We start from the raw sequence: 24,052 nt of genomic DNA, 5'->3' as shown, positions 1-24,052 counted from the left end.
CATCAGTGACAGCTCTCAGCTGTCCTCCTGTCTGCCTCCCTGTCCCCGTCTCCGTCCCCCTACACCGTCCATCTGTCCGTCCTTCCTCATTTCCCCACACGCTACACGTCTGTCGTCAACCCTCTCGCTGCCCTCTGCTTCTCTATCACGCTGATATAAGAAGCTATACTGAGTCATTACCGTAAGAAAAACTTCCACATGTGAGAAATGATGACGGTGTTGATTTGTGAATATTCAACACCCACCCACCCACCCACACACACACACACACACACACACACACACACACACACACACACACACACACACACACACACACACACACACACACACACACACACACACACACACACACACACACACACACACACACACACCCCCAGCTGTCTCCCGTGCCTTGAAGTGTGCTGAGAGGTTGGGATGTTGTTGGGTGGGGGAGGAGGAGAAACCAGAGCTCACTTACTGGGTGATCCACCTTCCCACCACCACTCACTATAACTGCAAAGAGACTCGGCTTTAGTGCACGTCTGCTTCTGTGTAGAGTCAGTTAGCTTGAGGTTAGTTTGTGACCTGCTAACAACGCAGTATTTAACGGATGCTGTAGATTTCAGGGCGGTTTTACATAAACGTCTGGTGGAGGTATGAATCTCTCCAAGGTCCAGATCTTGCTGGCATGGATTCTTGGTGTACTTGCCGGTAAGTTTTCCTGTGTGTGCGCGTGTGTGTGCGTGTGTGTTCAAAGCTTTGAACGATACTGCTAACTATAATCAAAAATGTTTTTCAGCTCATAGAGGGATGAGCCTGTCGTTTCCACAATCTCACCAACTTCATCAATTTAGTAAACAACCTCCCAGCTGTCTTCTTATAAAAGCCATTCGCTATTCAGTTATATTTTCATCGTCTCTTTGGGGGGATTAAGTCTGTGTGACAGGAGCAGTCCAACAAACAGTCCGACCCCGTTTGTGGATCACTTTACAGCTTTGTAAATCATCCATATACTTGGCTTTATCTTCTCTTTAACAATGTATTCTATCACCTAAACATGCGTTTCACCTTATCGAATGCAAATTAATAAAACTACACATTAATGAAATGCTCAAACTATGTATTCCACAAACGCGGCTTTGAAAGAAAGTCATTGTGACATAAGCGAAAGGCCAATGAAGAGACCATGACTTCACTCACTGAAAACATCAACACATGATCCACTCATACCTGCCGCCGAGCATTGGACGTACCTGAAAGAGAACATATGATCTAAAATCAACTGGAAATGAAATTAGGCAGAGGGAACAAGAGCAGAAAATCACATGGCTAAAATAAAACCTTAAAAAAGAATATTATCATCACAAATATTAATAACACAGAATAGCACAGAGTTTTGATCGGCTCTTAATACAAAGTGTTTTACCTTCTGGAACTGCTTCAGTCAACACTTTATAAATAAGTGTGTTCCTCAACACAACTGCCAAAACATTTTTCATTAAAACGGTGCATTCATCAGGGAGACGTACCTGATTTTAACAGATTTCAGCTCGGTGTATATTTGAGTTCTTTCTATAATCAAGCATTACGTGTCTGCACCAGCAAGATTAACAGTCTATTCATTTCAATACTTGTATTTATCCTTTTCCAATTCAGCGATTTGAGCACTGGCACATCTCCTGAACCCCACTGGTGACAAATGGATGTGATTTGAAGGTCTTCGTTCCTGGATGCTACACGTATTTACTGGCTGCAGCTTGTTTTTCCGTATATCAGACAGATTATTCCAGTCTCCAAACATGATTGTTTTGTCTCAGGTTGGATGAATTGAGATGTCCAGATGACTTGAAAAGATAAATCACACTGTGGCCTTCCATTGCCACATGATGAGCTGGTCAAACATAGAACACGTCCGTCTCTTAATGAGATCACAGCGACAAGGAAGATAAACCACAGGAATGTTTCAGCAACACAAAAACAAAAGCCAGAAACACAAGGATTCATTTCTTGGCTTTAAACTTCGCGCAGGATGTTTTAACTTTCATACAGTACTCAAGAATTTAGGAATAGAAAGAATGAATTAATTCACTGACAATAACCTTAATAGACAAGAATGCAGCCAGAAGTATTGTGTGTTTAGAGTCAGATTTGTGGCTGTCATCACAGACGCACTGCAATGATCCGAGTAACTAGTAATTTATAGCCAAACATACCCATTCAACAACATGTCATACCCGATTTCTGGAGATTACACAACTTCAAGGGGAAAGTGAACGGATGAGGCAATTTGAGGGTAACTGGCTACCTATTTTCTTTTCTTTTGCTCAAATGCATTCTAACAGCAGGACCGATTAACTCTCCTCAACAGACTGCCACAAGACATTTGGTCAAAAGCTTATTTCCCACAATATCATCATGGACTCAAATACAACCAGAAATAATCTCCACACTTCTGTCACTTTCCAGCTAGAACGCGTCAGCAAATACGAAAGAGTCTTATTATCTTGTATTGTGCACTGGTGGTTCGGTATCCTGCGTAAATTGGGAGTTTAAAGTGGGCAATGATTGACAGCTCCAAGTGGCTCCTCTGTCCCGCCTTCCCTCCCATCTATTCCTGTCTGTGGCCGGATCAAAGCGTGCTCACAGGACAACAGACAGGCAGCAGCCATCGCTGGCTAAATGAAACCAGATCCTACAGCCGGCTCAGTTCAGATTCCTATAAAAACATGCAAAGGATGGAACTTTGCATTATGTTAATTTGCTGAGTGATATTACAACAAAACTACGAGGTGCGTTTACTGCGATTACATGAACAAAGGTGATGCGATAGTCCACTTGTAGCACACAGTAAACTACAGTAATTAAATCAAGAGAAACTACAAACTAAATACTCTATCATAATAGATCGTTTGACATGAACGTACGAAAGTCTGAGAGTCTCGTTTAACAGCAGACAGGATGATATCTAACAACGTAGGTGTCTCGCTGATACCACGATTGAATGCAAGGATATTATGAGTAAGCATGCATCAGAGGAGACGCATCCGCAGGATGTATGAGAAATTACAGGCCTAAATATGCAATACAGGACATGGCATCGTTTCTTGCAGAACCAGACCAGTTTCTAAATATGTTATCAACAAGTACTGACCATAGATAAATGTTTGCAAATATTCAGAAATAAATTGCAATCAGAAACTCTTCAAGTTGAGGGATGTATGCTAACCGTTCGTATCTGGAATTCTCAGATATTAACATCAACAAGTATCAGCTCCACAAATTCAGCCTCTATTTCATATTCAAAACAACAACAACAAATTAATGCTCATGTGGATAAAAAAAAGAAATCTGTCTCTAGTTCATTGTAAAGCAACAAGTGCAGCTGGTATATGTTTATGTTGCATATCATAATGTATAGGCTCATAAAGGCATGGTTAATAAAAGGAACTGTAAGTCTGTTAGCTGGAAACACCTTTTGTATGAAGGTGTTAAATGCAGGTTAAATGTTCTGAACTCTAACTGATCCAGACTTGATGTCAAGGCCAGGGATGGTTTTCCCCAAACCCCCTCTTAACACTCAGATTAGGTTCTGCTCCGAGGATTTACACAGACACGCACTTGATCGCAGTGCTTCGACAGCTCCAGAGACACTCAGCGCCGAGGCTTTTCGCCAGCATGGCACGCCAGTCACTCCACTGCTCTCTCATCTGATATATTTCCTGTAACTTCCCGTCAACTGCCTCTCTTCCAATGCATTCTCTCTCCCACTGAAGGGTTTCAGGTTGCTGGTTGTAAGCCTGGGAAATGTTTGCAGTGTGAATCACAGTTAAAAGCAATCTGCTGGCCTGACTCACGCTTCAGCTGTGATTTTGGTTCCAGCGTGAAAATATTTGCGGGGACACGGGCGTCAGCTGGATGTGGTGACATGTCCTATTGTGCATCTCAGTCAAAGTGAGCACAAAAGGAAATGTATAAAAGGTCATTGACAAATAAGGCTTCTAAAAAAGGTCATTTTAAAAATGATCTTCAAAATGGATGTAATGCATATCTTTGTGTCCGGAACAATGTGGTGAAACAAGTCTAAAGTTGTGAACCAACTTATATATACAGTGGGTATGGAAAGTATTCAGACCCCTTTAAATTTTTCACTCTTTGTTTCATTGCAGCCATTTGCAAAAATCAAAAAAGTTCATTTTATTTCTCATTAATGTACACTCAGCACCCCATCTTGACAGAAAAAAACAGAAATGTAGAAATTTTTGCAAATTTATTAAAAATGAAAAACTGAAATATCACATGGTCATAAGTATTATATACTTATTATTATATAATGAAACAAAGAGTGACAAATTTAAAGGAGTCTCAATACTTTCCGTACCCACTGTATGTATGTATGTATGTATGTATGTATGTATGTATGTATGTATGTATGTATGTATGTATGTATGTATGTATGTATGTATGTATGTATGTATGTATGTCATGAATTGATACAATTATTTTGAAAGGAAATGGTGGACTCGGACACAGAAATACGCACGTCATGTCATTGACCCATAAACCAGTTTGCCTACAGCATAAAGCTCACATTACAGACATTACTTTCAAGTAAAGTTGAATTCCTCTACAGCCGAAATCTGTGTTTTCCTCTGACCTCCCTGTGCAATATGTTCAGAAGATGCCACTCATCAGTGAAAGGTGTGACTGAAGTATTTGCGTACACGTCTGTGTGTCCTATAGGTCCAGTGTTCTGCTCAGAGGATGAGACGCGTCTGGTGAAAACGCTGTTCACTGGTTACAACAAGGTGGTTCGCCCCGTTAACCACTTCAGCGAAGCAGTCGAGGTCACCGTGGGACTACAGCTGATACAGCTCATCAGCGTGGTAAGAGAGAGGGATGGAGGTGCTAACACCAGCAGCGAAATGTATGAAACATAACTACTCAATTTAAGTGGCATGACATTATGCTCACGACATTTGCACTTGAGGCTTTACTCAAAATACTATCGAGAGTGAAGAGCGTCCGGTTTCTGCATTTTACATAAAATAAACGATGTAACTTTCACAGATGTTTGAATTATCATCGGGAGTTGTTAAGATGCAGATGATTTAAGTAAAAAGCGCACCATATTCTGGAGCCTACATGTAAAACGGTGATGTACATCCCAACGTGACGTCGGCCACTATTGGAACTCAGCTCCACCGATAACAATAGTTTGTAAAATGTCCTATGAGCACCATTTAATGGCCGACCTCTACTCCACACCAGTCACGATTAAAGACCAGAGGTAATGACAGTTTCACTTCACTTAATGATGTTGTGCTACTTGAAGTTAAATATAGGATAGATAATATTCATTTACAACAAATTACATCAAGAAATAGGCAAAACAGGCCCGTTCATCTGAGAAAAAGTCACAGCAATCTGTGGTATAAAAGCATGGATTATGCAGCATATGCCACTATCCATGGTACCGAAATAAACAAGGCAGGTCTGAAAACCTTCTCGGTCGATTCAAATAAAAAGATTGCATTTTATGCAACGGCCAAACTATGTGAAATAAAAACACCACACTCACATGCAGACAGCAAGTCACAAGCATTTACAACACGTCATGGCACGGCAGCCAACATAACACAAAACAACCAGGTATTTGGGCCAAAGACTCACAAGAATCCAGCCGGAATGTTTATGAGAAAAAAGATGCAACAAGGTGAAAGAGAGCTCATGACCAAAGGCTGGGCGTGGCAGCCATGTCTGCCTTTACACTGTAGCACCAGGGTCACTACAACCATATCTGCTCTGTGATGGCACGGCGGCCACTAAACACAATGCATATTAAAATGAATTGCTCTTACTGTTTGTAGCTCTCCTTCTGCGTTCAGGCTGTAACGAGGTCGTCCATGGCACTTCACAATGCATGACGTGAAGAGGATTTGAAGTCTTCAATGTTTCACTCCTGCTGCAGGGGGAAAAAAAATATGTCGGCTCCTTGATGGCACGGCGGCCAAAAAGGAACACAAACAGCACAACACAAGCACAATGCAAATAAACAATAAGATGGCACAGCGGCCAGATAACACAAGCAGCGCTACACAACCAGTCTGTAAAGATGAAGACCATGTGGCACAAATGGAAATTAAACAACTGAATTTAGCTTTATCGGCACATAAGTAGACCAAATGATGAAGATTTTCAGTTTTCACATGAACAATGTGGATGTGCACCTGGAGTGGAGTCATCAATAACTCCAGTCCCATATATGTTAAATCTTTTGGGGGGGGGTAGGCTAACCAGACTATAGGACCAGGATCACGTCAAACATATCCACTCAGAGATGACACAAGCAACACAAGCAGTCTTTAGCTAGGCAGGCAGGTCTGAAAACCTTCTCGGTCAATACAAAAAAAGTTTGCATTTTATGCAACGGCCAAACTATGTGAAATAAAAACAGACAATATTCCGCAATGCAAATAGCTTCTCTTTTCAATTACCATACCAACACACTCACATGCAGACAGCAAGTCACAAGCATTTACAACACGTCATGGCACGGCAGCCAACATAACGCAAAACAACCAGGTATTTAGGCCAAACACTCACAAGACTCCAGCCGGAATGTTTATGAGAAAAAGATGCAACAAGGTGAAAGAGAGCTCATGACCAAAGGCTGGGCGTGGCAGCCATGTCTGCCTTTACATTGTAGCACCAGGGTCACTACAACCATATCTGCTCTGTGATGGCACGTCGGCCACTAAACACAATGCATATTAAAATGAATTGCTCTTACTGTTTGTAGCTCTCCTTCTGCGTTCAGGCTGTAACGAGGTCGTCCATGGCACTTCACAATGCATGACGTGAAGAGGATTTGAAGTCTTCAATGTTTCACTCCTGCTGCAGGAAAAAAATATATATATCGGCTCCTTGATGGCACGGCAGCCAAAAAGGAACACAAACAGCACAACACAAGCACAATGCAAATAAACAATAAGATGGCACAGCGGCCAGATAACACAAGCAGCACTACACAACCAGTCTGTAAAGATGAAGACCATGTGGCACAAATGGAAATTAAACAACTGAATTTAGCTTTATCGGCACATAAGTAGACCAAATGATGAAGATTTTCAGTTTTCACATGAACAATGTGGATGTGCACCTGGAGTGGAGTCATCAATAACTCCAGTCCCATATATGTTAAATCTTTTGGGGGGGGGTAGGCTAACCAGACTATAGGACCAGGATCACATCAAACATATCCGCTCAGAGATGACACAAGCAACATAACACAAGCAGTCTTTAGCTAGTTCAACCAGTCCGTAAAGATGAAGACCACAATGCAAGGGAATAGGAATCTTTAAAAAGAAAGTTTAAATAACAACAATTTAACTAAAGTATTACAATGTTCACCCCACCAACGGGAACATCTGAGCACCTTCAACTGATGTAAAATCTTTCAGGGGTTTACCACCCAGACTATAGGACCAGAGACGACACAAGCATCACAAGCAGTCTTTAGCTGGATCAACCAGTCTGTACAGATGAAGACCATGAGGCACAAATGGAAAATAACTGTGCCTGGCGTGGGAATCCAGTCAGTCTCAGTGTTATGCTAATGTTTGGCTAATAAAGTCAGCAAAAGACACCTCATTTTTCTACATAGTCACAACAAACATATCGGCTCAGAGATGACACAAAACAGCACAACACAAGCACAATGCAAATTTAAAAAAAGAAGTAGCTAGTTGTATTAGCTCTTACTGTTGTAGCTCTCCTTCTGGGTCCTCAGCTCGCTTCAGGGGTCTGAAGACCGGATGAGAACCGTGGCTGAAGATGAGACCAATTAACTAGCTAGCTAGCCTTAGCGGTGTTGACAAAAACACTAAGTTTGGTTCATAACTCAAGCTCCTCAGCTGGTGAGCGCCGAGGTGTGACTGCTTCAAGTCCTCCAGCTCAGTCCTGCAGAAGAAAGAACTCAACTGTGTGTGTGTACATTCTCAACGTTCTAGATCTAGAACGAGGACGAGCGCACGTCAATCAAGCGCGCGGCGGTGACGTCAGCGGCACTTGCTTTAGCAATTAGCCAATCAAATGACATTTTTTTTGTTAGATTTTTTTTTTTGGCTCTGAGCATGCGCATTGTTGTTTTTTCACACTACCGGTACTTGACCTTGCGAGTCAAGCCAAACTTAATACACCATTTAAAAAGCTATTCTATCCAGTCACTGATCTTATGTTGTATAGTAATGATAAAGTACAACTGAGGATGCTTTATGTCATGCATTAATACAGAATTATCCACACATGTTTTTTTGTTGCCAGCAGGTAGCGCTTGACCATTGCTTCTAATTATTTCTCACATTAACATTAGCAGTTATATACACCCAAACAACCTGTGACGTTGCTGGCATATGTTTTAACATTAAGGCAGCTGTGACTATCTCCAAAACCTTTTTACTTTGAATATGTGCTGTCAAAATGTTTAATTCTCATTCCAGATTACCTCGACCATTAATATAATAGGATGTTTGCCTCTAAATGTGCTTTTTTTTATTGTTAAAATGCCACAGACTGTCCATAAAAACACAAAATAAGTGGTTACAAGCGTGCAGGCTATATTTTGTCCTGAAATCTCTTATGAAAATCTTATTTGCCTCTGACTGATTTTGTTTATTCTGTCTTGTTCTGCTTCTCTCAGGATGAAGTTAACCAGATTGTGACCAGTAATGTTCGTCTCAAACAGGTAAATGTGACTGTTGAATTCAGGAAAACCAAAAATATATGCCAACTACACATTTAGAAAATTCCAATAAAAATGCTCAGAGGGTACGCCACATTGCAAGTATGTAGATTTAACAGGATATGGACCAATGGATTAATTAATTAGTATTCATTTCCCTAGAAATTAATGCTATTAAAGTTTGTACCATGTGACACCTAAAATACAGTTACTCAATTATTATAAATCATATATTTTAACAGTGAATCTGCTGTTTGATTTACATACTTTGATGTAGTTGCAACTGGCAGCCCATTATCGTGTATTTATATGCTTTTTATTGGTGAATATATTACACAAATAGTGTCACAAATGAATGATATTTGTTATTTACTAGTTGAAATAGAAAGAAGGGTTTATGACATGGTGACTGCTGGTGTTTACAGGATTTATATTTATTCTGCTGTGATATATACTGTACATGACAACTTGTATTTTCACAATGTATTAATTCAGGCAATAAAAACAACTAAACTTGGCTTCATCAGTACATTAGTAGACAAAATGATCTCACGTTTCCCTGATTTTCACCCCAGCAATGGCTCGATGTGAACCTGAATTGGAATCCAGATGACTACGGAGGCATCAGGAAGATCAGAGTCCCTTCACCCGACATATGGAAACCAGACCTGGTGCTGTACAACAAGTAAACACACACTACTCAAACTCACACACACACACACACACACACACACACACACCTATACGTCCAAATGCCTCACATGCTTCTCTCCCCATCCCCCTCTGTCCCCGTCTTCCTCTTCCTCAGCGCTGACGGCGACTTTGCCATCATCCACGAAACCAAAGTCCTGTTGGAGCACACTGGGATGATAACGTGGAACCCTCCGGCCATCTTTAAGAGCTACTGCGAGATCATCGTCCTCCATTTCCCGTTCGACCTGCAGAACTGCAGCATGAAGCTGGGCACCTGGACGTACGACGGACTGCTGGTCGTCATCAACCCAGTGAGTGTGACTTACAGATATATATTCACAGGGTTATGTTGACAGATCAGTGTGAAAGCTTGTGTCTGTGGTTTCAAATACTACAGATTTAGTAATCATTACATGACTCCTGTCATCAAACTGTAGTTTACAGCATGTGACCCCTAAATATCTTCACCTTTAAGGCCCTTTTCTACTGCGGTGCATTACCTCCTATACTCCTCTGTCTTCTAGGACAACGATCGGCCTGACCTCAGCAACTTCATGGAGTCTGGTGAATGGGTGCTAAAGGACTACCGGAGCTGGAAGCACTGGGTTTACTACACCTGCTGCCCCGACACGCCATACCTCGACATCACCTACCACTTCCTGATGCTGCGTCTGCCTCTCTACTTCATCGTTAACGTCATCATTCCCTGCATGCTGTTCTCGTTCCTCACCGGACTGGTCTTCTACCTGCCCACCGACTCCGGTACGTAGACGTACACAGAAACCTGTCCAAAAAAAAGCTTTGTTGGTGTGACTAAATAAAGTAGGTTATGAGCGTTTCACCAGTTAGTACAAGTGACACATTTACTTGCTCACATGTGTGGCACATATCAGGCAAGTATTGTGGAAACTGAGGAAAAGCACATGAAGTCAGATATTTTCACACCATTTTGGGGACACTTTCATACATGGAAAATACATGAAATCCAATGGGATGTGCTTGTACTACATGAGCTTGTCACTCTGTAACATTAGAGCATAAATAAAACACAAGCTAGTTCATCAGTTGGCCTGTAAAGCCATAACTTGCCACCATTTCTACTATAAGAGCCGTTTAAAAGCGTCTGTCTCTGTGTCCGTCTCCCTGTCTCTACAGGTGAAAAGATGACTCTCTCCATCTCCGTCCTGCTGTCTCTGACCGTCTTCCTGCTGGTCATCGTGGAGCTGATCCCCTCCACCTCCAGCGCCGTGCCTCTCATCGGGAAGTACATGCTCTTCACGATGGTGTTCGTCATCGCCTCCATCATCATCACCGTCATCGTCATCAACACGCACCACCGCTCGCCCAGCACGCACACCATGCCCCCCTGGATACGCAAGGTTTATACCCGCGATGATTTGAGAAAGTGTTGTGTGTGTGACTGAATAAAAAGAATGCATCGGTTTTTTGTCTCAGGTCTTCATCGAAACCATTCCCAACCTGATGTTCTTCTCGACGATGAAGCGTCCCAGTCAGGAGACCCGGCAGAAGAGGTTGTTCCCCACTGACATGGACATCTCTGACATCTCAGGCAAGGCTGCAAATAAATGAATGATACATTTGCTTTATTAGTAAAAAAGCTAAATACACTTAAAGGTTACCAGGATGCCGTTTCTCTCTGTGTTGTACTATTATCATGTTTATAATTAATATGTATGACCTGTCTCTCCCCTGCAGGTAACCCCAACCCCACCAGTGTCACCTACCAGTCTCCCATCACCAAAAACCCGGATGTTCGCAGCGCCATTGAAGGGGTGAAGTACATCGCTGAGACCATGAAATCAGACGAGGAATCTAACAATGTAAGACAATGGACACAAGTGTTTACACAATTCATAAAACAATTCATACGCTTATTAAAAAAAAAAGTCTCTACCAAGGCAGCACAAGAGTCGGTGTAATATTTTATTTTAAAAATACTGAAAGAAAGGCCTTTAAATTGCAGAAGCTAAAATTAATTGATTAATTGCCTGGCAACCAGCATAGACTCAAGAAAGTTACTCCGCCCGAACAAAAACAAAAAATAGACATCACATCTCATAAAACCACAACTTGTCATTCGTACACTTTGGTTTTTGTCCAGATTAAACAAAGAAGACATAACGTGTTAATAAGAGTCTTTGGATGGAGCCAGGCTGTTTACCTCTGTTTTCAGTCTTTGTGCTAAGCTAAGCTAACCGGCTGCTGTCTCCAGCCTCACATTTACTGTACAGACACAGAGAGTCGTATCAATCGTCTCGTCTTTTTTTTCCCAAATGTCAAAATATTCCTTGAAATTTCCATTAAATTTAATTAAAATGTAATTAATTATAAGATTTTTCAAATACCTTGGTAACCAGACCAACAAATGGGGACCAAAAACATTTGTTTTGGAATGGCAATTTCATTAATAATTTACCAACATTGACAAGTCTCACGTGTGTCTGTAAAGCAAACTTTAAATACATAAAGCAGCCAAACCCATCATACAACTGATGCAAAATGACATCAGTATCACATCCCTTTAACTAAATACCCAAATAACATTCACTCATAGTCAGAGCACTTCAAACACGACTCTCTCTCTCTCTCTTCCTTCCTCGTCTGGTCTCGTCTCAGGCAGCAGAGGAGTGGAAGTTCGTGGCCATGGTTCTGGACCACATCCTGCTCTGTGTGTTCATGGCCGTGTGCATCATCGGGACGCTCTTCGTCTTCGCGGGGAGACTCATCGAGCTCAACACGCTGTAGAGGACCCCGCCCCATGAGGGGGGTTTAGGTGTAAGGCAGACGTCGGTGTTCCCACACAGGTTTGAGTTGACCTTTAAATCACCTTCCAATGTGCACGTCGGTGCGTTCACTGACATCCAGATGTCCATGCGTCATACTTGAAGCTACTCTTGTCTGTTATTTCAGGTGTTTTTGTAGTGTTTTATTGCTGCCATTGACTCTGGAGTACATGTTACGTAAAAGCCATAATAATTCATTTTTGTCTTTTTTTGGGGGGGGAGTTTGATTTAAGGTTTGAGTCAGAGGATTTTCTTAAATGTTAAAACAGACCTTTTAACACGAGAACGTTTCTCATGAGGATCAACTGAGGATGGATGCTACATATCATTAGAAAATACTGTCTCTTAACAGTTGATGAACCCTGACTCATGACTGCAGGTCAGCCTGTTTAGATTTGATGTAGAAGACGTGTTTTAATTGTATTTAAATCTACCTTCATTGCCAGTTGTACAGCCTGAGTCAGGTTGAGGACACAGTCTGGGTCTTTGAGTGCAGACGAGATTTATTCCTGCATGGAAGTTTTATTGTTTTGTTTCGTCTGACACTCACTTGACTTCTAAACGTGTCATTTATATTCTTTGTGTAAATATTCATGATTTGGTGGCAAGGGTTGCTTTGTCGCGTGTAAATTCCTCTTGAATCTGCTGTACAGTTTGTTATGAGCTCACTAGTTTTTATTATTATTTTTGGATAAATGGTTTTCAACCACACTGAAGGATTGTGGTTGAAAATCAGTTTAAACTGATCTGCTGTTAACGGTGGAGTTTCATGAAGTTAGACGTTCGTTAGGTAAACTAACTGTTTTCCTTTGGGGAACGTGCGGTTAATGCTGATAAGTGTGTTTTGTGCAGCTTTAACTGCCACAGCAAATAAAATGAACTGACATAACAAAAGAAGCCACATCACAGCTGCAGTGTTGCTGCCTGAAGGTAACTTGATTTATTTTGCAGCTGTGACAAAAAAAAGAATTTAATTTGGTTTATTTGTACAATAAAGTTCTGCTGTCATATTGACTTGATCAGTTGTTATTTATATAATCACAGTTGTGAAAGAGTGACAAATAAAATGCATTATTCGTATCATTTCTACCATTCCATCTTTCTTTATTGTTGTATATATAAATAAGTGGCTTATTACTTCATAGAGAAAATATCTCATCATGACTGTAAACTTAATATCACAATAATGAAAATGTTCACACTAGTGAGATTCTGCAGCCGGTTTAATTTGGACCAAAACCTAAATGAACCTGTGAAGCGGACATGCAGAGCGTTCAAGAACCACAACTATTGGCTTCCTGTTGTTGAAAAACTTTATTAGGCGTGCCATGCGCCCACGTAATGACAACCAGCGTTGGCAGGAAGGTAACCGATAAATCTAGCAAAACTAAACTACAAATGCAAAGTAAACCGGCATGAAGAGATTCTGTGAGACAGAGCAGAATCTGAGGAGCTTTCAAATATTAAATGTAAGCGACAGCTCCAGATATAGAACGTTTACCATGTTCTCATCAACACTTGAACCATCAAAGATCAAAACGTGGTCACAGTGTGGAGTCTTTAAATTCATCACATGGTTTCTCTTCAACATTCAACAAACCTTTTGTCCAAAAAGCACTTCAGCTGCGATGTACTGAGTCACACGAGCTGAAACCTTTGAAGACAACTTCTGCCAAATAGTTCTGGGTTGTTGCGAGTTTTTGAGGAGTTCAACAACTAACTAGAAACACACACACACACACACTTAGTGTGGAAATCCTAAATTAAACGCATTAAAAATACATATTAAAAAGAATATAATGAGTTGTTGGTGTACCCCTTTAAGCACATTTAGCCTGTGTGTGTTTCTAGTTCCAGACCTGTACAATGCAGGTGACGCCACATATTCACATTTGCATAGACACTCATCATTTATTCTGGTTCTATTTAATAAAAGAAGAACTTGTTGTCAAAAACACGCCGTGCTACTGCCGGCCAACAAACCTCCTTAATTCTCATGTTGCTACAGCAGCTAGACATGGTGCAGGACACACTGTTAAGAACAGTAGACACACTAACATGGCACCACTTGCCTACTGCGAGTGCACACATTTAAAAACGGAATGAAAGCAACAAGAAGAAAACGTCAAAAAGAATTTTCAAAATCCTACCGAGCCCCAACCAGGCCGACATTTCTAAATAGTGATTCCTCGTCTAAAAGTTTAAAACCAAACAGTGCAGCAATACTTCAAAAGATTAAAACACAATACGGCCAAATAAATAGAAAGAAACTCAGTGCAAACATCCTCAGGACACACAGGTAAAACAGTGCATTTGGCAAACGATAGTTTATAATAATCCCACGGAGGACTAAGATTGGCAATAACCAGAAAGAGAGAAATTGGCAGTTTTAGCTGCAGTCGGTTTGTTCAGAGACTCCTTCACTAACAGCTTTGTTCATCAACACTGACGACGGACTCAAGATACTAGATTAGCTTGGGTTGACACGCCCCACTTTAAAGAACGACTACATTTAACTGTGGAGGTTCACTTCTCCCGTGCTGTAAATAAAATGTTGGTTAAGAGAGATAAGACATAAGAGTGCAGCTAAAGCAGCAGAGTGGTACTGAACAGGTTTTAACCACACATTTAAAATACAAGAAAACATGCTCCTCTGCTAAAAGCACATTTTCTGGAGTTATCAGAGTTCAGTTTTTGAGCGCTGCACGCCGTCTGAAGTGGGACATTTTAACATAAGTGAAAATAAGTTGCAGCTGACAAAAGTCGGCCAGTGAAAAAGTTCGACTGCGTCTAACTTTCTAACTAGAAAAGAGGAAACAAATGGCATCAATGTAGAGACTTTCAGCAGCAGCAGCTGCTGCTGCTGCTTTCTCTGGGGAGTATCATCGATTCAGCAGCAGATCTGAGAGCAGCTGACGAGCTCGTACGAGGATTAAAAGAAGAGATGAAGAAAAACTGAAGCAGCACCTTGAAACCTTGAGGTCCTGATTCACAACAGGAGTGTCTTCAGATGCTTTGTTTGATTTCATGTGTTTCTCACAACCCAACAAAAAAAAAGAAACAACATGCATGTTCCATACTTGAATTTGCGTCGTATTAAGAACCTGTGATATTCAGCTAAATATACAAACACCACACTAAGTGGTGTCAGCTAAATTAAGAATCAGGAATTAAGATTTAAACATGTTTGTGCTGCAGCCGTGTGTGTGAACCAGCAGTTCTACCTAAAATCACAACTCGTCATTAACAAATCAAACAGCAGCCGACCAACTACGTCAAACCTAAAAAGGAACCTTAAAGTATAGAAGAGTTAAAGATGAACTAGGTTAGTCGCCACATGTAGAGCCGTGCAAGCAGCCAGCTGCTCTATCGAGAAACAGCTCTGGGATTCAAACTACAATCATCGATCTGACACCTTCCCATGAACCGATCCAACTGTCAGCACATCATAGGTTGGCTTCATTTTAGGCAATATCGTTGGACTATTCCAGTATAATTAATGATGCATTAATTCATTTAGAATACACCATTCTCTGAGCACATCCTCAGAGTCTCCTCCGTGTTCTTAGTCTGACGGTCTGTTGATGGTGAAACATCAACAGACCCCCCCCCCCCCCCCCCCCAATAAAAGCAAACTGAAACAAGTGAGACTGATGTAGTTTTTGGTTGCAAGGAAGAACAATGTAATTAAACTGTTGATGCTTGTCCGCCTATGTTGCATTAAAATGCCACCCGTCTATCATGGCCAGTACCAACACCTGTTGTTTGGACCGGATGATCCGACGTCCCCGGTCCTCTTCTGGACTCTCTGCAACTACGATGGCTGAGACTCGGTCTCAGGGGGGGCGCTGTGACGCTGCTCTGATTCCACCTCTTCCTCCTCCTGAACCACTTCCTCCTCCTCTTCCGCCTTCTCCTTCTCCTCCTCCTCCTGCTGCTGCTGCTGCTGCTGCTCCTCCGACTGGCTCTCACTCTCTACTTCTTTAGTGGGTCCTTCGTCTTCCCCCAACTCTCTCTCATCTGAGGAGAAGATATGCAAGTAAGACTCGTATAGAACCATCAAATGAACAGAATAGTGAAGAGTCAGAGAAAGAGTCTCAGGTAATGTGAATAGTTTGCAATGCAGCACATGATTGGTTGTTGGGAGTTAAAATCAGTGTTAAAATCAAAGATAAATTACAGCATTCCCTTTGTTAGGGTTGGGAGGAGTGGAGAGCGTGAGAGGCGTCAGGAACGTCTCATAAAATCTCCTCCTCTTATCCAACAACATGCTTTCAAGAGGATCAAGAAGATGTCCGTTCATCTCAAACAAAAGCCCTTTTTCATCATCAACACCAGAATCATTGGTTCTTAACATCAAGCTTAGTATGTTTTACTGTGGATCGAATAATCTATCTCCATGCACCAAATTCACACGACACTGAACTGAAGATAACTGGGAATGCAGGTCTGAATGTGTGAAAACTCAGACACATACTTTAAAATACAAGGTACAGATGGGCCCTGAAATACAGGATGAACTAGCTGTACACAATAAGAAGATGTTAGGAACTCTAATTACAGCTGGGATTGGGTAAAAATGTGCTGAAGGTCGGATTAAAACCACTAATGAGAGCTTTTGTATTAACCTAAACTAATACATCTGGTCTGAATGGGGGTTAAATCATCAGACACAATATAAAACTTTATGCACAAAATACTTCCATGAAGTGACCAGGCACAGACTCTGATCCCTTTTAAACGTGCAGATTAGAAAGCAAATCAATCAATTAAGAAATACAGCTGAATGTTTTGTGCACTCAGTGAAGACCAGATGTGGGTCAAACAGGTTTATTTTCATATTTTAAGGTTATATTCATCATTTGCTAAACAGGACAATTCAGACGGTAATAAATCAGTTATTCCGTTTGTGATTTTCTAAACTTTGCCAGATTGATTTTAATTCTGTGAATAAAATGAAATGCATTTGGACACCGTGCTGGACCCAGGTCTGGTGAAAACATTAGTCCTTCAACCCTGAGGTCTTTAGAGTGTGATTAGAGGCAGCAGATTGGGAGCGGCATTGGGCTGCGTTCTACCAGGTTATGGACTCTACAGCGGAGCAAACGGATCCATTCTGAGGTAAATCAGTCTAGATTAAGCCGGATCAGACGGTGCAGAGAGAGGAGGGGAACCTGGACTCTGCAGAGGTCGGTTCTGAGGGGTCTTTGGACTCTGCTGGATCCGGAAACTGTGGACCAAATTCCACGGAGCCGGACCCTTGGCTAGAGGCAAAGTTACACCGTTACACCCGCTGGTCACGAAAACGCAACACGGTTAGTGCGCTCACAGCTCTGACAAAAAGGAAACGTGCTGAGGAACGTCTACGCTGTTCACCGTTTGTACAAATGAGACGAACTAGCATTTGGGTAAGACACACACTGTTTAACTGGTATACCACTCTGCAAGCTACTTTACTCTGCTTACTAGTTTGTGTTGCACCACCAGGACAACAAACGATTGCCTGCACCTAGAAGGAACTGGTAAAAAAAATATGAACAGAAGATATTGAGAGATTACCTCATGCCAGTTGTATTTCTCAACTCTAACGTTACAGGTTCTTAAAAACTCTGTTGCTTTCTGCAGCAAAGAGGATGGAGATATTTGAAGGTGGTGGTGTCTCACCTCTGCTGGCTCCTTGCTCACTAACAACTACATAAAGGGTAGAAGTTGGGAAAAGAATCAAACACTAACTAATGAGAAAAAAAAATCAACTGGAGCACTGCACTAGAAGCCTTTCACACGAGCGGTTAGGACATGGAGTCAGTGACATTAAGATGCACAGAACGGGGAGAAGACCTTGCCTTGCTGGCTGCTTGTCTGTGCATCTGTGTGTTTTTTCCCAGTACCTCCAGAGGGGGGCGCACTCTCCTCTGTGTCTGTCCCAGAACGAGGCGTTGGCCCAGGGGAACGCGATTCTGCTCGCAGCCTCCTCTCGTAGCTGAACTCTGGAAGCCTGGGAGCCTGAGGGCGCGTCTTCCTGGCCGGATTCAGGAAGTAGCAGTACGCACAACGGAACGCTGAGCGGGAGGGAGATAGGAAACAAGAAAGAGATCAGAAGGAGAGATTGTTAACGGAGAGTCCTTCTCATTAAATGTAATGGTGTGTTTCTGTTCTTACCGAGATATTCAAACTCTTCTTTCAGAGCCATGCCGTTATGAGAAAAACACTGCTGGCAGACCAAAGCGTACCTATAGGAAGGAAGGAAGGAAGGAAGGAAGAAAGGAGGGATAGAGGCAGATGCTGTTTGATAAAATACTTTTGCAATGTTCAGTGCAATCAAGGAGATATTTAGTAAAAGTTAATTTCCATTAATCTTCCTGGTCTGAGTCCTGAAGGCAGGAGAAGTATATTTATCATTCATTCCCAATCCAATAGATAATGCAGGTTTGTGCGGTCGAGGAGGTCTGACAATGACTGAACACCGCTCCCTTATGGGGAATCTGCAGACTGCTAAATGATACGATGAGTTTGGGTGAAAGTTACAAGCTACTTCCACAAGAGGGGGTTTACGTCCAGCCGAAGGGTCTTCACCTGTTCTGTGGTCCGTCCCCGACCAGGTATTCAATGACTCGGTCCACGGCTCCCCTGTCTTTGGGCAGGATGGGTCTTGCTAACGGAGGACCCGGTGGGTGCATGCCTTCAAGAAAACAGATGGGAATGATACATTTCATACAGATTCAATGCTTTACATTTGAGTTCACAGACTTGCTGATCTCTGTTGGCCTCAATACAATATGCACTCATAGAAGCATTTATGACAAGATGCAATCAAAGGCTTTTCAACCTACCTACTCCTGGTATAGGAGAGCAGGGGGTCCTGGGTATCGCCCCCTGGAGGATGGAGGCAGACAGAGCCGATCTCTCCGGCGGCCCTCCTGGAGCTGAGAGAGGGAGATGTTCTGTGAGGAGAGCAACACGGGATAAAGACACACACGCATGTCTACAACAACTAAGTCAAAGGAAACTGGGCGTTCTGTTCATTCCTGTTGCCTTTGACTCAGTGCTTCGCCCAGAATCGGAGAATCTTCACAGCCGGACAGAGACCTGTAGTATTCCTCGGTGAAAGAACACAATTTCAATTTCTCTTTATTTGATATGGACATCACAGTAGCATTAGAATTGTAACATACATTTATGCACAAAGCCCAGATGCACTGTGTTAAGTGTTTGTAGCAAAATGCTAATTTACAACACAGCTGACAAGCTCTCACTGTCAACTCACGCCGCTGTGTGTGGGTCCAGCACCAAAGCTGATGCAAACTGTGATGCTCCATCACACCTGATGTTAAGTGTCTGTATGCCCCCCTTACCCACAGGTGTGCCCCCTGGTCCTAACATGGGCCGCGCTCCAGGCGGGGGAGTCATTGCCATTGCACCCGGGGTGCCCATCGGCATGGGTCTCATTGGCATCCCTCTCTGTCGAATCTCTGCAGAGAGGACCGGAATAATCACAGAATTTGGTCTTTTTCAGATGCAATGTTTTGTAGCTCTCGTCGATGCATACCTCTGACCTGAGCTCCCTCAATGCCTCTAATCAAACTTTAAACGATGCTTCCCCTTGTGTACTGATGTGCATCATACCTTGTCCTGGCCTGGGAGTCATCTGAGGACGCAGCGGAGTCGACTCCAGCTCCTACAACATAACAGCAAACAGAACCAACAAAAGTCAACACAAACAACAAAAACAAACACTAAAAGATAAAACTAGAACAAAAAAAAGACGACGGCACTCACAGCTTTCTTCTTAGCGTCGGGATCAAAGCGTTCCAGGATGAGTTTGGCGTTTTTGTACGTCTCCGTTTCCATCACTTCCTCCAGCTGGGAACACAAACGAGGGAAACGGTCATTTTAACACTGGATTGTGATCCGTTAGTTAAAACAGAGATGAGCCCTGGAGATAAACTCAGCCTGAATCATTTTCTACCTTGCAAAACATAAATGATGAGAAGGGAAGCTTCATTAAGGAAACATTAGGAGGCAGCTGCAATGAACACGTAACAATTGTTGTGGCAAGAAATATTACTTTGCATATTGTTAAAAAGAGACAAGATTTTGCATTTTGAACAGTCACACTCCCTCGCCTCATGACATCCAAACTCTCGTTAAACAAGTCAGTAAAAGCCACATATATTAAAGGTTGAGTGTGAAAAATATGGCACTTACAATCTTTTTTTTGGAAACCTTTAAATCTTCCAATTTATCATCTAAAAAAAGGAGACAATAATAACAGGGTTGTGAGTTTAAGTAAAAAAAACAAGAGGTTATAAAAACTGCTCAGTCAAAGTGTCATAAAATGAACCAAACCATGGAACAGATGTGTTTTGTGTTCGTTGGATGGACAGACGGACAACTTACTGTTTCTCTCCGTGCGTTTGGAAAAGAGAAAGACCAGCAGCTTCCTGATGAGCCACACCCTGAGGACGAGGGAGAAGAAGAGAAGCAGCTGCTCTTAATAATCAACTTCACGGTCACACTTTTCAACTAACATCAAGTCACTTTGCACACTGTACAGTTGCTCAAAGAAAACACCATGCACACAATGAACAGGGTACTAAAGGAATATTAGCACTCACAGCACAGGGTAGATGAAGAAAGGCAGGGCCATGGCTATTCTCTGGAACCATTGTTCAGGTAGATAGAGCCAGTACACGACCAGCGAGGTCATCAGGTACAGGACTGACGAGTAGAAGAGCAACCGGCCGACCCACAGCTGCACACACACACACACACACACAAACACCACGGTGAGAGAGAAGAAACTACAATTCAACCACATCTGGGATGTTTTGCTGACTCTACCTTTTGCAGACGATGGTTTTTGGCTCTGAACTCCTCCAGCTCTTTAATCTCCTACAAGGGAAACGTGGAGGTTTAAAGGTTATTTAAACAGTGTGCAAAGAAGCTCAAATAATTATGACGTTGAGGTTAGAGTTCACCCATTGGGAGTTTGCAGAAATCTATTTTCTGTAACTTTAAGTTCATTTTGGGACGGTCAAATATGAGTTTCAGGTTGATAAAAGTGACCTTTCTCATGAAGCAGGATTGAGGACGTTCCTGCGCCATGTTCAGAGTGACCATCCCGTAATTCAATCATCCTGCTTTTGAGAAAGGCCCCCGATCGATCGTATAACTGTACATATTCATCGTGAGAAACTAAAATGCAAACTGGGCATGATAGAACAACACAGAGAACCTGAGTGACTGAGAAAGACAAAAATCAGATCCAGAGTTTAGTTGGTACCTTGTCAATGTTCTCCAGCTGCTCGACTGTGGTTGGCTTTGTCTGGATTGAGGATAAAGATCAGAAAGTCATCATCGCATTCATCAGACAACAGTATCAGTGTTGCTCAGTCAACAGATTAACAACTGACTGATGTGTCAGTAATCAATCAACCCCGTCACTGTAAACACTGACTGTCTGTCTGTCTGTCTGTCTGTTTCCCTTTGACGTCTAAAAATAGCAGATTAATTTCATCGAGCTTGGGTTCACTGTGTCGACAGTTAACACAACCAAATCATCTCAAATACTCAAAAACCTACTAAGATTCAGTGTCCGTGTCTTTTGTCTCACTTTTTAAGGCTTGTGAAGTAAAATAATTGTGTTGCAGAGCAGAGGGTCTGTCTTATTGATTTCTATCCATTTGTAATTGTTGATTGTATATTTTGGAACTGATTTTAAGATTTAATGAATACTGGCTGACGTACTGCATAACTTGGCCTCATGCTAGATTTCAGCCCTATTAAATCTTTGTAATGAAAGACGACTCTCTTCATGTCCGTCACAGCTCTCTCCCTGAAAAGCTCAGAGCAACAACATCAGTTTTGCCATCTTCTTGAAAAAGACTTTCATCAAGATTTGATGAAACCTGTATTAGTCTTGTCTCATAATTATGGTTTGTATCTTGCATTCTGTTTATATTGTGCCATGTTAACTCCTTGATTTCACTTCAACCTGAAGTGTTTTTGTTTTTAAGCTGTCTTGTTACCTTCCATCGGGATATCAGGGCCCCCATAGCTGTAGATTACAGTCGTCTCCTCTTTGGTTCACTGTGGAAGAGAAAGTCTCTGTTGAAACACAATCCTGGCTACAGTTAAACAGTTCATGCTGCTGATGTTAAACACCACATTTAAGCCCTGCTACGACATTAAACGCCTACGTCATCACAGGATTTAACAAGCTGCTGATAGAGAAACTGTTCACAGTGGCTGCCATTGTTGTTGTGGATTTACTAAGGAAATCTTTGCCCTCACATAACTTATTATAGAACACAACCTATTCTGTCAAGACCTCGCATGTTATAACTTATAGCTGTTTGCAGGCAAATGCTTAATTTAGCATTGTCCTTTCACAGGAGACAATTAGGCTAAACTATAACGTTAAGTAAAGAAATGGTTAGTTAGTACCCAGCTCTGTCAGCACTAGAATGTAACCTTACTGTCCTCAATCTGTCACCCGTCTGTCTCTCTGTTGTCACCCGTCTGTCTCTCTGTTGTCACCCGTCTGTCTCTCTGTTGTCACCCGTCTGTCTCTCTGTTGTGTTGTCACCCGTCTGTCTCTCTGTTGTCACCCGTCTGTCTCTCTGTTGTCACCTGTCTGTCTCTCTGTTATCACCCGTCTGTCTCTCTGTTGTCACCCGTATGTCTCTCTGTTGTCACCCGTCTGTCTGTCTCTCTGTTGTCACCTGTCTGTCTTGAAATTACCGGTTGACCCTCATCTACCTGCATGCATGTCTTTTATTGTTGTTTAGCTGTGTCTGACTGATATCACATACTCTGCATGCTTTTATGAGTTGTGCCACTGACATGGAGTTTTTTAGTGTCCAACAATGCAACATAATATTGTAACAATGTAGCATAATCTTGTCTTTAGTCCATGTTTCTATTTAACATAGTTATCCCTCATTTTATTTGCTTTGTGTGTGTTGAATTTGAGAGCCTCTGTGCTGCATGTCTTGTTAGTACTTGACAATGCAGTACTAGAGTCTCCTGAATGATGATACTACTAATATTCTCACTTCTTTCATATATATATATATAACATATTTTCGTTTACTTTATAACATCTGTCCCGGGACTACAGATGAAAAATAGCTTCTTGACTAACTCTGGCGCAGTTACAGCAATGTTTTGTATTAATGTGCACTGTCCCTTATCAAATAAAACCCATAAAGCTAGCGTGAATGCTAACTTTAATGGAGCTATAGCTAACAGTAGCTGCTCTATTGAAACATTACGTTATACAACTATCACTGTACCAGACAGAGAGGCCGATAGACTTTACAAATATCTTTGGTGTGAGTCAAACAGAATCGTACCAAAAGTGTAGCTTAGCTTTAGCTAAGTTAGCATAATGTTAACGTAACTGATATCTTAGTGCAACAATAACAATAACAGATTAGCATCGTCACGAGCAACACACTGTCTTTTCAGGTTATTCATCTTAATTAGGGCTTTTAATTTAAATAAATACTTACATTAGTTGGTGTTTAAGTGTTTATGCTAGCCGGCCATTTAGCCAAGTTGGTGCCGAAACTACAACACTTTCGCTGTTACATGAACTGACATCTCCTCCTCCTCCTCTTCCTCCTCTTCTTCTTCTTCTTCTTCTTCTTCTTCTTCCTTTTCGGCTTCTTCTTCTTCTTTTACTTTTTATGGCGGCTGGCAAACAGCTCTCGGGTGCATTACCGCCACCCACTAATCTGGAGGGTGGACTAAGGATACCCTCTCTAATACAAAAAACAAACGAAATAAAATAAATAAAATAAATAAAATAAATAAAATAAATAAA

General features: G+C 41.8%; 2 protein-coding genes across 4 annotated transcripts; one reads left to right on the top strand and one right to left on the bottom strand.

The window, feature by feature from the left end:
* Positions 1–559: 559 nt before the first annotated feature.
* On the top strand, positions 560–15,814 carry chrna1 (cholinergic receptor, nicotinic, alpha 1 (muscle)). The gene is made up of 10 exons (XM_079168659.1): positions 560–696; positions 4,726–4,868; positions 8,684–8,728; positions 9,301–9,410; positions 9,534–9,729; positions 9,943–10,180; positions 10,574–10,797; positions 10,874–10,988; positions 11,135–11,259; positions 12,056–15,814. The coding sequence occupies exons 1-10, from the start codon at positions 642–644 to the stop codon at positions 12,182–12,184; spliced, it is 1,380 nt and encodes a 459-aa protein (XP_079024785.1). The 5' UTR covers positions 560–641; the 3' UTR covers positions 12,185–15,814.
* A 44-nt stretch (positions 15,815–15,858) lies between these two features.
* Positions 15,859–23,876, bottom strand: lnpk (lunapark, ER junction formation factor). Of its 3 annotated transcripts, XM_079168577.1 has the most exons (16): positions 23,739–23,876; positions 22,251–22,311; positions 21,506–21,547; positions 21,064–21,114; positions 20,838–20,974; positions 20,620–20,678; positions 20,428–20,468; positions 19,999–20,082; positions 19,846–19,897; positions 19,575–19,691; positions 19,053–19,145; positions 18,796–18,901; positions 18,382–18,452; positions 18,111–18,281; positions 17,397–17,486; positions 15,859–16,242 (listed from the first exon to the last, which is right to left on the bottom strand). In XM_079168577.1, exons 2-16 carry the CDS (start codon positions 22,275–22,277, stop codon positions 16,037–16,039), a joined length of 1,347 nt encoding a protein of 448 aa, XP_079024703.1. In that variant the 5' UTR covers positions 22,278–22,311; positions 23,739–23,876; the 3' UTR covers positions 15,859–16,036. The 3 variants fall into 3 exon arrangements, with proteins under 3 accessions (XP_079024703.1, XP_079024704.1, XP_079024705.1); XM_079168578.1 differs by lacking the exon at positions 17,397–17,486 and having other exon boundaries at positions 15,859–16,237; positions 18,061–18,281; XM_079168579.1 differs by lacking the exon at positions 17,397–17,486.
* Between the last annotated feature and the right edge of the window lie 176 nt (positions 23,877–24,052).

This window comes from Pholis gunnellus (genome assembly GCF_910591455.1).
Source record: "Pholis gunnellus genome assembly, chromosome: 11".
In the NCBI taxonomy this organism is placed as follows: Eukaryota; Metazoa; Chordata; class Actinopteri; order Perciformes; family Pholidae; genus Pholis; species Pholis gunnellus.
Note: the sequence above shows the minus strand (reverse complement) of the source record. Positions and strands in the feature narration are given on the sequence as shown.

Coding starts and splice junctions, on each gene's coding strand:
- chrna1 (XM_079168659.1), top strand. CDS start 642: ATGAATCTCTCCAAGGTCCAGATCTTGCTGGCATGGATTCTTGGTGTA. Junction 9,411..9,533: donor GACCTGGTGCTGTACAACAA/GTAAACACACAC, acceptor CCTCTTCCTCAG/CGCTGACGGCGACTTTGCCA. Junction 10,798..10,873: donor TGCCCCCCTGGATACGCAAG/GTTTATACCCGC, acceptor TTTTTGTCTCAG/GTCTTCATCGAAACCATTCC.
- lnpk (XM_079168577.1), bottom strand. CDS start 22,277: ATGGGGGCCCTGATATCCCGATGGAAG. Junction 19,898..19,998: donor CCGACGCTAAGAAGAAAGCT/GTGAGTGCCGTC, acceptor GTTATGTTGTAG/GAGCTGGAGTCGACTCCGCT. Junction 19,146..19,574: donor ACCAGGGGGCACACCTGTGG/GTAAGGGGGGCA, acceptor TCCCTCTCTCAG/CTCCAGGAGGGCCGCCGGAG.